Raw genomic sequence first — 19,033 nt, forward strand, 5'->3', positions numbered from 1 at the left:
ACATACTACCAAAATGTAGAATTGTCCTTATTTAGAGGCATTAAAGCTGAGCACAGCGGTACATGCTTATAGTCCCAGCTACTAGGGAAGCTGAGGTAGGAGGATCACTTGGGGCCAGGAGTTCAAGACCAGCCTAGGCAATAACAAGACCCTATCATATTAAAAGAAATTTTTTTTTTTTTTTTTTTTTTTTTTTTTTTTTTTTTGAGATGGAGTCTCGCTCTGTCACCCAGGCTGGAGTGCAGTGGCCAGATCTCAGCTCACTGCAAGCTCCGCCTCCCGGGTTCACGCCATTCTCCTGCCTCAGCCTCCCGAGTAGCTGGGACTACAGGCACCGCCACCTCACCCGGCTAGTTTTTTGTATTTTTTTAGTAGAGACGGGGTTTCACCGTGTTAGCCAGGGTGGTCTATGATCTCCTGACCTCGTGATCCGCCCGTCTCGGCCTCCCAAAGTGCTGGGATTACAGGCTTGAGCCACCGCGCCCGGCCAAAAGAAATTTTTTTTAACAGAGGCATTAAAAGTAATCTACAAGAAACAGAATTAGATAAACAAGAGTTCCCTTTTGTTTGTTCAGTGTAAACGGAGATCAAATCCTTAATGTTCTGCTTGATCTTCACTCTAGCAAGTATCTGCCCAGCAAGCCTTAGAATAATGGAGCTGAAAAGGTAGGAGTGGAGGTACAGTCATGGGTGTGCATTTCTGACATCACCTCATGGACCTTCATCTAGCTTTGTGCTCCTTGGACCCAGATATAAAGTAGAAGAGTTGATTTTAGGCCTCTGAATAATAATCTTCCCTGATTAAACCTCTGGAAAACCTCTTTGGAAAAATAATCCCTGAACTTCAGTCTAGAGGCTGAGTCATACAACAGGCCTCTTCCAAATGAATAGTTGTTCCTAACACTATGTATCAGCCAGGTTCCCATGGAAAGGTAAGAGGCCTCAGGCATCTGCTGAAGGACTGCCCTAAAATATCTTCAATAAGTAAATCCTTTTCTGGACTTCCATAAACAGGGACAGACAATTTTAACTTGAGGTCAACAGTCTGAGTCTAGCTCCTAAAACTAAAGTGTTTTCCACACCAATAATATTCAATTACAATCTTATCTTCCTGGGTGCAGGAGAAAGACAAGGTTCATTTCCTCCACCTACCTAGAAAGGGTCTACATAATGAACTCCCCCTTTACTTGCTTTTTCTCTTCAAACATTCACCTTATCTTATGTAAAATGTAGGTTCACTGGGCACTAACCAAAGTGTCCCAGGAATGTAACCAATGCCTTACATCATACCTTCCCCTCTTCCTACATGCCTTCCCCTGCTTTAAGGAAATGTATAAATATTAACCATATTAATAATTAAATATTATATAAATATATAAATAATTAAATATTAAATATAAATATTAAATATAAAAACCTCTTTGGAAAAACAGCCACAGATGTGTCTGCGCTAATGTTTTTCCCAGACATGCCCTAAAACTGGTTTAATATATATAGAGGAGTGAGACTTACACCTCAATCACTCATTTTGGTTGTCAATTTCATCGAAATTAAAGTTCCTTAGATCTCCAGTGGAGAGTTAGAAGGAAAATCTTAATGGATTTCCTGAGTGGATCTCACAGCTAGAAAACCTAGCAATCCAATGTTCCCTGAAAGAATATGTAAATAACCTATAAACCAAAAATGAAATTCTAAGCCCTGCAACCAACTGAATGGACCTCTCCTCTCAGTCAAGGGACTTCAAAAGTAAACTGAAAAACTAGTTCAGGCCATAGTGGGAAGAGTAGTGGGGGTGGGGTGGTGGGAGCTGTCAGTCACACCTCATTATAATCTCCTCCCTTTGGAATTCCAGAAAAACTGACCAGCATTAACATTAAAACAGAGATCTTAAGACTTACAAAACAGATTCTTTGTAGCAAGAAGATACTAAACTCCAATGTGACTCTAGCATAGCATCACATGACAAATAGCAGGCCCTAAAGAAAGAAATTGAAGTATTTTACCCCAAAATACATTTCTTTGACCTATTTAAAACGGCCCTGCAAAGCTATCTCTTTTGGGGGAAAATTTACGTTTTGTAGAGAATCCCTTTCCCTTTCCAAGTGTTCTCCGGATCCAGGAGAGATTTAATTAAGAATCTAGCACCTTTTAAGGTCTGATCAGAGGCATTTATCAGGCCAGGGTGGTGCCTCACGCCTCTAATCCCAGCACTTTGATAGGCTGAGACAGGCGGATTGCTTGAGCTCAGGAATTCAAGACCAGACTGGGCAACATGGTAAAACCCCATCTGTACACAAAAATACAAAAATTAGCTGGGTGTAGTGGCATGAGCCTGTAGCCCCAGCTACTTGAGAGGCTGAGGTGGGAGTATGGCTTGAGTCCAGGAGGCAGAGGTTGCAGTGAGCAGAGATCATGCCACTGCACTCTAGCCTAGGCTACAGAGCCAGTCCCTGTCCGGAAAAAAGAAAAAAGAAAAAAGAAAAAACCAGAGACATTTACCTTCTTTTTCTCTAAAGCCTGCCATCTGGAGGCTTCATCTACATAATAAAAACCTTGATCTCCGCAACCCCTTATCTTAACCCAGAAACTTTCTATTGATTCCAAGTCTTTAGACAATAACTTAACTCTTCCAATCAATTGCCAATCAGAAAATCTTTGAATCCACATATGACCTGGAAGCCCCCTCCCTTTTGAGTTGTCCTATCTTTCCAGACCAAACCAATGTACACCTTACATGTACTGGTTCATGTCTGCCTATAACTTGTGCCTCTAAAAGGTACAAAATAAAGCTATAACCCGATTACCCTGGGGAACATGTTCTTAGGACCTCCAGAGACTGTGTCATGGGTCATGGTCCTCACATTTGGCTCAATAAATCTCCTTAAATATTTTACAGAGTTTGGATTTTTCATCAACAAAGCTAACAGCAAAACTGTGACATGCCATTTGAAACCAACTACAAGCCAGTGGCAATTGTAGAACACCTTAAAAAAATTACTGACTCGCTGGGCACAATGGCTCACACTTGTAATCCCAGCACTTTGGGAGGCTGAGGCAGGTGGATCATGAGGTCAGGAGTTTGAGACCAGCCTGGCCAATATGGTGAAACCCTATCTCTACTAAAAATACAAAAATTAGCCGGGCGTGGTGGTAGGCACCTGTAGTCCCAGCTACTCAGGAGGCTGAGGCAGGCTACTTGCTTGAACATGGGAGGTGGAGGTTGCAGTGAGCTGAGATTGTACCACTGCACTCCAGCCTGGGTAACAGAGTGAGTCTCTGTCTCAAAAAAAAAACAAACAAACAAACAAAAAAAGCTGACTCATCCACTGGGCTTTTTAGAATGCACATCTGACAAGAAAAGAAAAAGAAAAAGCAGAAGGTGGGTTATTGACTTCTTCACAGTTCTCTAGTTTCACTAGTAGAGGATGTTTTCAACTTACAAATTCATAATAACTATACATACACACACTCTCCACAAACCTGCAAAGAGAAAAGGTAACCCTTCCTCCTCTCTCTCCCACTCCAGTCCTCTCCCTGGTGATTCCAGTTTGCCATTCTCAGAGAGGACCATTTGTGCAAGAAGGAGACAGAAGAGAAAAGAGAGAAGAAAGAAGGTGCAGGGGCAGGGGAGAGAGGAGGAGGAGGAGAAAGAGAAAGAAAGAAACTACCTTTTACTGGTAGAGCTTTCAAAATGTACACACAGTATCAGGAAGGGAGGAAAAGGAAGGGAAGGAAGGAGAGAGGAAGCAAGGAAGGGATGGAGGGAGGGAGGAAGGAAGAAAGAAAGAAGGAAGGACAGATGGAAGGAATGATGTAGAAACAATTTAAGGTTGCTGATCAAAAATTATCTTCTCCAAAACGCCTGAGTATTTGACTCAACGTTGTCAAGCTGCCTAAATATCAGACAGATATCCATTTGCTTTAACAGCATCCTTCAGAAAATGTAATGTCTCTGTAAACTGCAGAACTCTTCCATTACTCACACTTTGCTGTGAATTAGAGCCAGTTGCCTCCTAATACCTAAATGAGATCATCACCAAGGGAGGACAATCATGGGACAATCATCTATGAATGGTTCTTTATGTTTCCTATATTTTACATAACTTATCTCAGATTCTTCATAACGGGTGCTAAAAGGTTATTAAGCCACATTTTAAATAAGGAAATTAAGCTCAGAAAGGAAGAGAAACTTTACAAATCACATGTCCAACAGGTGGAGCTGTGATTTGAATCCAGTTGTCGGCTTACTAAGTAAAGGACTAAAGAGTAGAAGTCAGTGAGAGAGGTAGAGAACACAAAGACTCTGTGCAAAGAGCAACCCTCAGAGTTTTGGTCTGTGGCATTCCCTGCACACTGCTGTGCCATGAAGCAGGCATGGGCTTCCACCTCCAAGACTCAGAACTCAAGGTGGTACCTACCACAGCTGTTGGCATTATAAGCTGCCTAGATCCAAATAATTACAAATCCTGGTCTGTACGTAACTACAAAACAGGCTTTTGTGGTCAGGCCTGGGAACCATACCACAATTCACAATCTGACCCCTTCATAAAGTGGGTCCTCTCTGTGCATAAGGATGGCAAAGCAGAAAGGATATGCAGTGTCCCTAGAGCAGCAAGTCTGCCTCAACCTTTCAAATTCCTCAAATTTCTAGAGGGAAGCTTGGAGTAAATATTTTCTTGCCTAGTTTTTGTGGCCAGTTTATAAACACCCAGAAGTTGTCAAATGTCATGTCAAATCCCACACAAATTATATGCATTCATTCCCACGGTTTCTTTGTAGAATAAGGCAGTCTCAAGACAAATTGGTATGGATGATGGAATTCTGTGAACACAATTATCTTAAAGTTGATAATAATAATGCGGTGGAGGTGGGGGGGGGTTCATGGAATAAGCAAGCCAAATCTGCTTTTGTCTAGTCATGCTTCCTGCCAGCAGCATTTTCCTATTAATAATATGTAAGTATTATGAGCCAGCTCCACACACAGCTACAGACTACTGCCCACCCCAACACATAGAAATCACCAATATAAACCAACAATAAAATTCTAACCCCCCAACTGACTGAATGGACCCCCTCCTCTGAGCCAAGGCGACTTCAAAGAAACCAAAAAACTAGTTCAGGCCATGATGGGAAGGGGGGTTTTCAGACATGCTTCATTATACCCTTCTCCCTTTAGAATTCAGGCACAACTGACCAGCATTAACATTAAAACAGAGATCAGGTCTTTTTTCTGATCCTAAAGAGTTTAGTTAGGTGTCTAGTACCTTTTAAAGGTTTGAGTAGGAAACATCTGCCATCTATTGCCACTAATGGCATCCACCTGTGAGACCTCACTACCTAAGAACCTTGGGGCCCTGGAGCTATAGTTCACGCCTGTAATCCCAGCACTTTGGGAGACCAAGGCGGGTGGATCACCTGAGGTCAGGAGACCAGCCTGACCAACATGGTGAAACCCCGTCTCTACTAAAAATACAAAATTAGCTGGGTGTGGTGGCACACGCCTGTAGTCCCAGGTACTTGGGAGGCTGAGACAGGAGAGTCGCTTGAACCTGGGAGGTGGAGATTGCAGTAGGCCGAAATCTCACCACTGTACTCCAGCCTGGGTGACAGATCAAGACTGGTTTTTTTTTTTTTAAAAAAAAAAAGAAAAAAAAGAATCTCAGTCTTCACAACCCCTTATCTTAACCCAGTCACTCCTTTCTATTCACAACTCCTATCTTAACCCAGTCACTCTTCTATTGATTCCAGGTCTATAGATAATAATTCTTTAATAAAACCAATTGCCCATCAGAAAATCTTTGAATCCACCTGTTACCTGGAAGCCCCACCTCTTCAAATAGTCCTGCCTGCCCAGACCAAACCAATGTACACCTTACATATACTGTTGTCTTATGTCCATCCCCCTAAAAAGTATAAACCCAAGCTATAACCCAGCCACCTTGGACACATGTTCTCAGGACCTCTTGAGAATGTGCCTTGGATCATAGTCACTCATATTTGGTTCAGAATAAGCTTCTTTAAATGTTTTACAGAGTTTGATTCTTTTCATTGATACGAATTATAACATTAAGTTCCATTAGGAGCTAACATAAATTTTAACTGCTTTTATATTACAGTTGACCTTTAAACAACATGGGTTTGAACTGCCTGGATCTACTGCCTGGATCTATTCAGCCTCTGCCACCTGAGACAGCAATACCAACCCCTCCACCTCCTCTTCCTCAGTCTATTCAACCTTGTGAAGACGATGAGGACAAAAACCTTAAAGATGAACCACTTCCATTTAATGAACAGTAAATATACTTTCTTTTCCTTAGGATTTTCTTAATAACACTTGCTTTTCTAGCTTACTTTACAATAAGAATGCAGTATATAATACATATAACAAAAAATATGTGTAATCTACTGTTAATGTTATCAGTAAGACTTCCGGTCAACAGTAGGTTATTAGTAGTTAAGTTTTGGGGGAGTCAAAAATCATACACAGATTTTTGACTGCATGGGGGATTGGCATCCCTAACCCTTGAGCTGTTCAAGGGTCAACTGTATAAATAAATACACAAGCACTACTAGTTGCAACTTTACTAATACAGTACTTACAAGCTGGCAAGATGAAAGCATTTATCCTAAAAACAAACACCTCCTAACCAGTCAGAACTTCATGAATACCACTTTGTTATTTCTCCTACATTTCTGGGAGTTATCTGGTTGTTTGATTACGAAATGGAAAGTCTCCCTAGTTGTGGAGGTCTCCACTGAATGCAGTACGTCGAATTCCTGGACAGTCCAATGCTCTAGCTCAGATGGAACAATTTGATATGGACTTAATTCATCTGCACTCTTATCATCTCCACGCCTATCTTCTTAAATCTCCTGAATTTGTTCACCCATGTTTCATCTCAAGGTTAATAATGTAACCCAGCAAAAACTGGCTTTTTCTTTCTTTTACATCTTTGTAAAGTTCAGCACCCTAAACATAGTTGATACACAAACACATTTCTGAGACAACAGTTTATTGAGCAAATCACACATTTTATTTTGTGTAACGAGAAACAGTCTCCATCTCTTGAGATCTTTTAACTTGAAGCCCTTATGTTCTAATTCACTTGGGATCCATTAAGCTCCTAAAACTGCAGGCAAATTTTTGGAGTGCTTTCATTTTTCTCAGGGTAGAGTCCACAGCTTTTATTAGATTTTCAAATGGGGGGTGGTTATAAGAGGAAAATAAGATTAACATACACCATTATAATTAATCTATTAGTTCATTTTCACACTACTGATAAAGACATATCTGAGAGGGGACAATTTACAAAAGACTGAGGTTTATTGACTCACAGTTCCACATGGCTGAGGAGGCCTCACAATTATGGTGAAAGATGAAGGAAGAGCAAAGGGGCGTCTCACATGGCGTCCAGCAAAGAGAGAAATAAGAGTCAAGCAAAAGGGGTTTCCCCCTATAAAGCCATCAGATCTCGTGAGACTTATTCACTACCACGAGAACAGTATGGGGGAAACTGCCCCCATGATTCAATTATTTCCACTGGGTCCATCCCACAACATGTGGGAACCATGGGAGCTACAACTCAAGACGAGATTTGAGTGGGGACACAGCCAAACCATATCAGTCTTGTAAAGAATACTAAACAGGCCGGGTGCAGTGGCTCATGCCTATAATTCTAGCACTTTGGGAGGCCGAGGCAGGAGAACTACCTAAGCTCAGGATTTTGAGACCAGCCTGGGCAATACAGTGAAACCCCATCTCTATTAAATAAAAATAAATAAATAAATAAATGCATATAAAGAAGAATACTAAATAGGCTGGATGTGGTGGCTCACGCCTGTAATCCCAGCACTTTGTGAGGCCTAAGTGGGCAGATCATCTGAGGTTAGAAGTTTGAGACCAGCCTGGCCAATGTGGTGAAACCCCTCCTCTACTAAAAAAATACAAAAAAATTAGCTGGGCATGGTGGCATGCACCTGTAGTCCTAGCTACTTGGGAGGCTGAGGTAGGAGAATTGCTTGAACTCAGGAGGTGGAGGGTGCAGTCAGCCAAGAGTGTGCCACAGCACTCCAGCCTGGATGACAGAGAGAGACTCTGTGTCAAAAAAAAAAAAAAAAAAAAAAAAAAAAAGAATAAATAAACACAAAATCAAACAGGCTCGCACTTATGAGGTGTGGGACCTAGGGTAAATCACTCAATCTCTTTAAAGCCTTAGTTTCCTTTTCTACATACTGAGGATAATAATAGCATCTACCTTATAATGTCAGATAAGATAATCTATACCAACATCAACTAATCAGGACAACTATACAAACTGGACAAAATATATTTTAAAATATCAAAAAATTAAAAAGCAACAAATTACCATACCTGAAGAAAAGACAGGCTCAAGGGGGAGAGCTCTGTATTTTAGAGTGACAATTATTTTGGGAGGCATGTGCCTCTTCCATAAGGGGCTGCTGAGTAGTTGAGAGTCTGGATGTGCTTTTAACAGAATCCTGGACTAGGGGGACCAGGATAGGAGTTAGTACCACCAAAGAGGTAGGGAAGCTAATGATGCCACCTTCTCCTCTTTGGGTTGGGACAATGGAGGGCTATGACCTAATCATAACTGTAAATCCTAAGTAGGCAAATCCACTCAAGTTAGAGCTCAGCTTGAAAATATATCAGTACAGCCGGGCACGGTGGCTCACGCCTGTAATCCCAGCACTTTGGGAGGCCGAGAAGGGCGGATCACAAGGTCCGGAGATCAAGACCATCCTGGCTAACATGGTAAAACCCCGTCTCTATTAAAATACAAAAAAATTAGCCAGGCGTGGTGGCAGGCGCCTGTAGTCCCAGCTACTCGGGAGGCTGAGGCAGGAGAATGCATGAACCCGGGAGGCGGAGCTTGCAGTGAGCCGAGATCGCGCCACTGCACTCCAGCCTGGGCGACAGAGTGAGACTCCGTCTAAAAAAAAACAACAACGAAAATATATCAGTACCAAAAATTAGTGATTTTAGTTTGCAACTGACAGAAAAAAATTTTCTCATAGAAAATAACATTATCTTCTCCTTCAGATTAGTTTCACAAAGTAGAAGTACAATGTCCAGTTCATAATCAAAAGTAGCCAGACATAAAAAATGACAACAGAGCATGAATGAAAACCAGGAGAAAAAACAGACAATAGAACAGGCTTATAAGAGCTGGAGATATTTAAGTTAATTGAGGCCTTATAAGAACCATACTTGCTCAAAAATAACAAAAAAATAAGATTGAGAATTTAAGAACTGAAAATCAGACAATGAATCAAATAGAAATTTTTGATTAAAAAATAATTAAAAGCGGTTGGGCTGAACAGATTAAATACAGTTAAGGAGATAGTTATTAACTTGGAACAGAGATCAGAAAAAAGTAGCCAAAATGAAGTAAAACTTAAAAGGTAACAGACATAGAAGACATGATGAGAATGTCTAACATACATGTAATTGGAGTGCCAGAAAGAGAGATGAGGGAATGAAAGAAAGGCAATATTTGAAGAGACAGTGGATGAGAAGTCTACTAACCCAAGGAAAGACATATTAAAGAACACCTACTACCCCTAAGCAGGATTTTTAAACATCCACAAATTATCTAGATCATATTAAAACTGCAGACGACCAAAGTCAAAGAGAAAACCCTAAAAGCAGTTAGAGAAAAAAGACATATTACTCACAAAAGAACAACAATTCAGAGTGACAGTTTAACTCAAAAGAAATGATGTCTCAACCACGCTTTTTTAAAACATATTAAGTGCCAACCATTCAAAATAAAAATATCCTTCAAGAAAGAAAGCATAATGAAGACATTTGGAGACATATAAAAACTGAGAAAAGCTGTCACAAGCAGGTCCTCACTAATGGAAAGAGTAAAGGATGTTTTTCCTGGCAGTGGAAAACGGATTCCAGAAAAACCATCAGAGAGGGAAGAAGAAAGTAAAACAAAAATGGTAAACATGTGGAGATCCAACTGAATATAGGCTTTAAAATCAGTAATAACTGCACGTCCTTGGGTTGAAAATATGTTAAGAATTAAAATACACTATTACAACAAAAATGGTATGTAAATTGCGGGTGGGGAGTTAAAGTATTCCATGGTCTTTGCATTATATGAGAAAAGATTTAACATGTCAATTTAAAAAATAAAAAATAATGGCCAGGTGCAGTGACTGACACCTCTAATCCCAGCAATTTGGGAGGCTGAGGTGTGAGAATCACTTGAAGCCAGGAGTTTGAGACCAGCCTGGGCAACATAGTGAGACCCTGGTTTTCCTTTAAAAAAAAAAAGGTAAAAAAAAAAAAGTACTGGTTGACAATATAATTTGATGAGTCAAAACTGCATATGTAATGTCCAGAATAACCACTAAAAGAATAATAAAATGAATATAGAACTTCTAGCTAATAGAGTCTCAAAAAGTTTAACTTGAAAAAAATTATTCCCATATCCCACCAAAAGGCAAGGAAGGCAAAATAAAAAGAACACAAGATAGCTAGAAAAAGTATAAAGCACTTAATAAAAGAGCAGATTTAAATCCAAGTCACATGGACATTAACTAAATAATACAATTAAGGGTCAAAAAATTTCAAAATTGAATAAGAAAAAGTCAACTGCCCGGGTATTGGGGCTCATACCTGTAATTCCCAGCACTTTGAGATGTCAAGGTAGGAGAATTGGTTTAGGCCAGGAGTTTGAGACCAGCCTGGCCAATATAGTGAGACCCCATCTCTATTTATAAAAAAATAATTAAATTATTAAACATTATAAAAAGGAAATAAATCAACTATCCGCTATTTGTAAAAGACACATCTAAAACATAAGGATAGAGAAGAGTTGAAAGTAAAAGTATGAAAAAGAGATACCATAAAAATACTAACCAAATATATCTGTTCTAACCATAAGAATGAGACAAAAGCAATTCTGGAAATATATGTGAATATTTCATAATGACAAAATGCTCAATTCACCAGGAATATATTACAATTATAATGCTATAATGCTATATTATTAGGATTGCTTTATAAATGCAAGTTCAGGTAAACACTTGAAAATCAGTTACTATAAGTTACCACACTAACAGGATAAAGGTAAAATCATGATTACATTGATAAAAATGGAAAAGCATTTCTTAAAACTTCAGCATCCAAATATAATCAAAAACTCTTGGCAAACTAGGAATAAGAACTCCTCAAAATAAAATAAAATGAAAACAGGCAGGGAGAACAAAAATAAAAAAAAAGAAACAAAAAATTTTACAAAAATTACCATACTTAGCAATGAACAAATGTTGAAAGTCTTTCTTTTAAGACCTGGGAAGGGATAAGAGTACATACAATTGCCACATCAATTCATAATCGTATATGAGGTCCTGGCCTGTCAAGAAAGGCAAAGACAATTTTTAAAACCATAGGAATTAAAAAAGAAATAAACTGTCAATATTAGCAGGTGATATGGTTGTTCATGTACGAAATAAAAAAAAAGAATTTACAGATAAATTACTAGAATTCATTTCTTAAGTTAGCGACATTCTGGATACAGGTGAATATATAAAACAACTATATTTCTACATCCCAGCAAAAAAGAAGCAGAAAATAAAATTTTAAAGACAGAATATACAACAGAGCGAAAAAAAATGAAATACCTATGAATAAATATAATAAATGAAGCTTAAAACCTCTACAAAGAACACTATAAAACACTGAGAAAAAATTTTAAAGATCTAAATAAATAAAGGAATATACCATGTTCATGGACCAGAAGACTTGATACTAGAAAAGTAAAAATTTTGCCCAAATTTATTTACAGACTCAATGTAATGTCAATCAAAATCTCAATAGTTTTAACATCTTTGTTGCTGCTGCTGTTTTGTTTTGGTGAGACTTTGCAAGCTGATTCTAAAATACAGATGGGTCCCAACTTACATGGTTCGACTTACAAATTTTTTTTTAATCATAATGATGCAGAAACTATACAAATTCGGTTTGCTCCTTGACATACAATAAGGTCACATCTGGATAAACTCACTGTAAATTGAGGATATTTTAAGTTAAAAAAATGCATCAATATTTTCAACTTATTGAAACATAACTCCACTGTAAGTAGAGGAACATCTGTATTGTACTCAAGGAATAGTCAAGAAACCTGTAGAGAACAAAGAACAAGATAATAGAACTTTATCTACTGCATATAAACTCTTACTATAAAAGTACAGTACACAATTACCCATGTAACTGTGCATGTAACCCCTGAATCTAAAAGAAAATTAAAATAAAACTACAGTGTGGTGTTGGTGCAAGAATATACTAATAAACAAAAGAAATAGACTAGAAAACCCAAAACAGACCCACACATATGGGTACCTGATTTATGATAAAGATAGCTCTACAGAACAGTGAAGACAGAATAGCCTTCCCAATAAATCACGCTGGGGCAAATGAATGTCCACAAAAAATTTAAAATACAATACCTAACCCCTACTTCACACAATATGCAAAAATTAATTCCCAGTGATCTATACATGTTAAGGTGGGGGTTAAAACTGTTACATTTCTAGAATATAGAAGAATATCTTTACAACCACAGAGCAGGAAAAGACTTATTAAACAGAACACAATAAAATATTAACCATAAAGGAAATGGTATCTAAAAGGAAATGGTATCTAAAAAGGACTTAAGAAATTTTAAAAATTAAGAATCTCTGTTCATCCTTTACAGAGTAAATAGGTAAGGAACAAATGAAGATTTTGCCACACATGTAACAGTGGGTTCATACCCAGAATATATTTTTTAAATTTCTACAAGTTAGTAACAAAAAAGACAATCCAGTTGAAAAATGGACAAGAGACTTGAACAATCATATCTCAAAATATTCCAAATGGTGAATAAACATACGGAAAAATGCTCAACTTCATCAGTCAGGAAAAAGCAAATTAACCCTGCGATGTGACATTACTCCAAAACCACAACAATGGCTAAAATTACAAAGACCGACAGTGCTGACAAGGATACGTGATGGAACAAGGGAAACTTCCATAAGCTGCTGGTGGGATTATATTGGTACAACTACTCTGGAAAACTGTTTGGTATCATCTACTGAAGTTGATAATACATTATAAGCTAGCAATTCCTCTCCTGTTTATAGAGCAAATAGAAATGTATGCCCACAGGCACCAAGAAACATGTCCCAAAATGACCACAGCCACATGATCCATAATGCCCCCAAATGGACCACCCAATGGTCCACCAACAATATAGTTGATAAACACATAAATAAATTGTGGTATACTCATATCATAGTTTTCTACACAGAACAGAAAAATGAATGAATTACAACCACCAGCAACAAAATGAATATCACATGCACAAGGCTGAGCAAAAGAATCCAGACACAAACGAATACATACTCTATAATTCCATTTCATTTCTTGCTAAAAAAAAAAAAAAAAAGGCAAAACCAAAATATAGAGTTTAGGGATATGTTCTTTGGAAAAACTATAAAGAAAATCAAGGAAGTGTTTACAAAAAAACATGAGGACAGTTTTTATCTTTGGGGGAGGTGACAATGATTGGCTGAGAATCACAAAGGGGCTTTTGGCACAATAGCAGTATTGTATTTTTTTAATCCTGGTGTTGGTTGCCAAGTGTTCACTTTGTACTAGATCACTGCACTTTGCATCTGATGTCTGTAATTTTATGTATATGTATGAAATCTGTCAAAGGGAGTTAAATAAATCAATCAAATGCATCCACAATAGAAGAAGGACTTCATTGCATCAATGCCTATACATATTGCTTGGAATCAGGAACCCAGAATATCTTAATTTTTAAAAAATGTTAAGTGTCCTCAACTTTGACCCATTGCTTTTACAGCTTTCTGTGCTAATCTTTCCAAGCTCCCTGATGATCACACTTTGAGAGCACTCCTGGCCAGTTCACACTGAGCAAGTTTCCCTACTCATCTGTCATCTATTTGCTGGGTGTACACATGTGCACTGATCCAGATAATGCATATTATGTAAAAGTACTGAGATCTTCCAGAAAATCTCCAACAACTGAGACCTAACACTTATTCTTCCCTCCTCTCCTCACAGGTGGATCTTTTTCTTTCTTCAGTTCTAAGCTCAAGGGTCACTTCCTCAAGGGATCTTTCCTTTGCCTCCACCTCCAAGACCCCATCACTTAACCGGGACTAACCAACATCATGGTTCTCCTCTTACGATATTTGTTCTGATCATTCTCAGTTTGCCCCTATCCATTCCTGGGAGGCTGATCCCAACAGACTACATTACCAGGACTCTCTTTCCAGCTAGATTCTTTTTTTTTTTTTTTCCCCTTTTCTAGAGATAAGGTCTCACCACTTTGCCCAGTCTGGATTCGAATGCCTGGACAAAAACAATCCTCCAGCCCCAGCCTCTCTAGCAGCTGGGACTACAGGCATACGCCCCCATGCCCTGTTCCTTAGCTGGCTTCTGTTGGCTTCCAAGGATGGGAGGCAGTGGCAGAAGCTGGGAGGGTGGGAGAAGACAGAAGTCAGGGCATGTATTCCCACTCCCTTTCTGCTATAGTCTGTATTTTTACAAGTGGCTGCTTCTCTCCAGGCTCAAGCTCCTCTTCCCTGGCTCCAGCTCTCATGGACTCCTGAGAGTCCTGCCTCTGGTTTGTCTTACACCAGTTCAAATAACCATACCTCCATTTTTCGAAGTTGTCTTTTCACTCATCTCTCTTCATTTGGATTCTGTTTTCTGCTGGGACTCTGTAGAGTGGCAATTTTACTTTAATTTATGTGATTATTTCATCAATACCTGTCTTCTACTAGGCTTGAGCTTCATGACATTAGCACTTCTAGAAGTTGCCAACAAATATTTGTTAAATGATTTAGTAAGTTAGTGAATGAATGAACTTACATTAGAATCAGAATATACTACACAATGTATAACATTTCTAAAATGTTCCTGCTACATTTAACATGGCACCAATGTATTAGACCAAACATTTTACCTCTGTTGCTTGAAAATAGGCTTTGTTGTGAATATTTTTACTCATGACAATGATTTCAATGATTCCAATAAGTGTAATTGCTGTGATTTCTCAATTCACAAGATGTAATTTTACCTATGTGAAATAAGTCATTGATGACAAGATGAGATTTCAAGTGGACTGTAGTCAGTTATAGCTCTAAAAACCAGTAAGAACACAATACAAATGTTAAGCAAAAAAAGAAGGCTCTGAATCCCTGAATTTTTCACATCCTATTGCAAATGATACAGGTAAATGAATACTTAATGTTTACAAGGTGTAGGAGGGTTAACTGCAGAAGGAAATATTCTTTTTTACTACAGTAAATTATCTACTCTATGTTGTTGTCCTAGGCTTAAAGGACTATGTGGGCCAGGCGAGGTGGCTCACGCCTGTAATCCCAGCACTTCAGGAGGCCAAGGTGGGCAAATTATTTGAGATCAGGAGTTCAAGACCAGCCTGGCCAACATGGTGAAACCTCATCTCTATTAAAAATACAAAAAAATTAGCTGGGCATGGTGGTTCATGCCTGTAGTCCCAGCTACTCAGGAGGCTGAGGCAGGAGAATCGCTTGAACCCGGGAGGAGGAGGTTGCAGTGAGCCAAGATCGCACCACTGCACTCCAGCCTGGGCAACAGAGCAAGACTCTGTCTCAAAAAAAAAAAAAAAAAAAAGGACAATGTGGGCTGATTCCAATATTAGACATGTAAATTACATATTAACATTTAGAGTTAGATAACTTCTACAAAGTGAACTGGAAAATCCTGGTATCAGATCACTAGTCAGTATTTCCAGAATGGGGTCTGGAGCTCTGCATATTTATCTTCTCGGGTAGAAGCAAGTTCCTTCAAACATACCAGTATATATTGTACCACATGACACTTGAATTTTAATCTTGAGAAAATCAGGTTATAAATATAATCATAAGTAAATACATATATCAAGAATCTTTATTTCATAGCACAGCATTTGAAAGCAACAATTTACCTAGTGTGCAAACCCCAGGTGATATATGAGGTTGATAAATGCTCAACTCCGAGGAGGTCAAAGTTCATCTTTTTTGCAGTCTCCTTCCTAGTGAAACTTCTACTATTTCTTCTACTAACTTTTTCACTGTACAAAGTATTCCAGTTCTGTTCGTTCTAAATAACACAGAGAGGGAGAAGATCCAATTTCTCTGGTATGGTATGAGTTCAAGATTATTTCGAATATGGCATTACTTTGGATATGGGTCTGACTGATCTTATTATCCTGAATGATATGATATGGCTTCAGCAACAATTACAATAATACCTTGAAGGAAGGGGGTTTAGGGAAGATGTGATTGAGCCAAAATAGTTAAAATGCAGTTATACAGCCAATTATTTTTACACCTAGAACCAGACAGCTTGCTTTGCTTTATTTCTAATCAGGTGAAACAAAAGAATTCCTGTTTCCTTATTCATTCTCTTCGGTCATAACTCATCTAGGAAATGACCACATCAGTTCCTTACTGATCGCTTCCCTGGAAACAAAAGAGCATTTTACACCTGATCCTGCTGTTGCCAGTAAAGAAAGTGGAGTAAAAATTAACCTTCTTCCTTCCCTCTTCTCCATTTGGAAAACAGTATTTTTAAGGGGGGGAGGGGAAGGGAATGCTGCATTCAATTTATAGGGGATAATACATTCCCTCCGCCCCAGACTCACTCTTTTCCATTCTCCTCAACATCATCTACTTAAAGAGCGCTCAGTACGCTAAGGGCCCCAAAGCCTGACAGAGTCAAAAAAGAAGCATCTCTGCCCAACCTGAACAGCACGACTTTCGAAGCCTCGCACACAACGAGGCAGGGCGAGTCGCCCAGCCCCAGGGGACCGGGCGGCGTCTCCGGAGCCTGCAGCCCAGGGCGCGGGCGGCGCCGCAGCGCTCCCGGCTCCCCTCCTGCAGGGATCTGCCAGGGTCCTTACCCGCCAGTCCGCCGCCGCCGCCTCCATCGCCAGCGTGGCCCTTCCTCCGCTGTAGGATGAAGTATGGGTTGGCCCTCTCGGTGATCCACAGCGCGTTGGCCAGCAACACCTCCTCGGGGTTCACCCACATGGTCCCGGCCGCCGCGGGCGGGCGCACAATGGGCCCGTGGGTCGGGTCCTGCACCCACCACCGCGACAGGCGCGCTCTCCTGGGCACTCGCGCGCCCGACCGCCCGCCCGTCCGCTAGGTGCGGCGGCCGCAGGCGACTTCAGGGGGCGGCCTGCGGCGACCGGGCCACAACAAAGCCCCAGGAGGAGGCCGGGGAGGACGGCGAGGACGCGGGCGCGGCGAGCAGCATCCTCCCCGTAGCGCCGCCGCCCCGCAAGAGCCCGCGGCCGCAGACGCCCGGGCCTGGCGCTCTGCAGCCCGGCTCCGGCCCACAGCGGCGGGAGGAGCGGGAGGAGGAGGAAGAGGAGGAGGAAGGGAGCGGGAGGAGGAGGAAGTGGTATAGCTCAGTCCCGGGATGCGGCTCGGCGGCGGGCAGGGCTCCGGGCCACCCGAGTGGATTCGGCCCCGCGGTCAGGCCCAAGCTGGGCTGGGGCGCTGCTGCTCCCGCGGCGCCGACCGGAGCTCCAGGGCCCCTGCCGTCTCTACCTGCTGGAGCTAGCGAAGTGGCCGCGCCTTAATGCGCCCTGTCGGGACCGCTGGCGCCACTAGCGAAACCCAGCTACCAGCTGGAAGGACGCTCCGGACACTGCGAATGAATGACGACAACGCGGCTCACTTGGAGCGGGTCCGGGTTTCCGCGGACTCGGTACCTCCGCGAGCTCTGTGCGCCGAGCTGGGCAGCTGTGGCTGGCTTCTGGGGAACCTTCGGGGGGAGCTCCTGGGGACCGTGTGCCAAGCACTGGGCCCGACGCCCATCCCAGCAGGGAGGACGCCGCCAGCCTGCGTGGGTGTGTGTGTGCTGTTTGTGTTTAAGGTTGACGCTCTATGGGATAGCGCCACCCCTTTTCCCAGGAAACGTGTTTCAAGGTTCCAGACCTGGAGCTCGGTTAGAGACCCGGGTCGGAAGCCAACGCAGCCAATGGTCGTCGATGTTTTTGTTTCCTGCATCCCCAGGGCAAGTCATGCGCTAAACTTGTCACCGCTTGTGACCCCTCCCCCTCTCCATTCCATTGTAATTAAAGTGGCCTAGCTAAGTGCATTACATCACTTCTTTCCTTGACCTGTAGGGCATGAGCAATAGCGAAGTTGGAAGCAGCCCAAAAGCTTAGACCAACTAATTCACACCACAGCTGTTCCTATATCGCGTTTGGGGCTTCGAAAACTGGGCATGGCAGAATTTTAAAATTTATCCACGCTTGGTAGATGGATTTTTTTTTTAATCAGTGAAACCCGAAACACACAAAGCAGGCCAGCTTTATCCCTAGACAGTTTCAGTTTCCCCCAATACTTCGAGCTTCCTGTGGTGATCACAGCCCATCTGCCTGCATATCTGATGACCTTTTTTTTTTATTATTATTTTTTGCCATCCCGCCCAGGAGATCTGGAGGATAATTCAGGCAAAAAAAAAAAAAAAAAAAAAAAAAAACTCCTCTTCCCAAATGATGGGAATTTAGCAGACCCTGCTTTGTTGTGGATGCTGGGCGATCCTAGGGACTTTTCCCTTTCCAAATGAGTAAAGATTCAAACGAGACTTTCTTGTGTGGGCTTCAAAATTGTGACTTTTGTAGCTCCGACTTGAATTGTTGAATTCCTTCAAATAGTCGAATGAGCAAATCACCAGCCATTCTAATGAGACTGCCATTGCATCTGTTCGCTTCCTACCCCTTGGGCTCTCAAGGAATGGAAGTTTCCCTTGATGTTACCACACAGACTGATCCATCTCTTCCAGGCATCGGTGGAAACCTGATATATTTAACACAGACTCAAAAAAGTCATTTGGCACTTTTGGTCACAGTGCAGTGCCTTCAGTCACAAAATCTGCAAATGAAAAGCAAACAATAAGATTACAAGTCATACATATGTAAAAATTATATTAATATATCATGTA

At 40.9% G+C, this 19,033-nt stretch overlaps 1 protein-coding gene across 1 annotated transcript in view; it reads right to left on the reverse strand.

Annotated features, from left to right (window-relative positions):
• The window catches only part of TBC1D9 (TBC1 domain family member 9), a 139,312-nt gene extending 121,868 nt beyond the window's left edge, over window positions 1-17,444 (reverse strand). The window contains exon 1 of the mRNA XM_010355931.2: window positions 16,977-17,444. Within this exon, the coding sequence (XP_010354233.1) occupies window positions 16,977-17,106 (130 nt within the window). The 5' untranslated portion in view covers window positions 17,107-17,444. The remainder of the gene's footprint in view (window positions 1-16,976) is intronic.
• Between the last annotated feature and the right edge of the window lie 1,589 nt (window positions 17,445-19,033).

This window comes from Rhinopithecus roxellana, chromosome 2 (genome assembly GCF_007565055.1).
Source record: "Rhinopithecus roxellana isolate Shanxi Qingling chromosome 2, ASM756505v1, whole genome shotgun sequence".
Taxonomy (NCBI): domain Eukaryota; kingdom Metazoa; phylum Chordata; class Mammalia; order Primates; family Cercopithecidae; genus Rhinopithecus; species Rhinopithecus roxellana.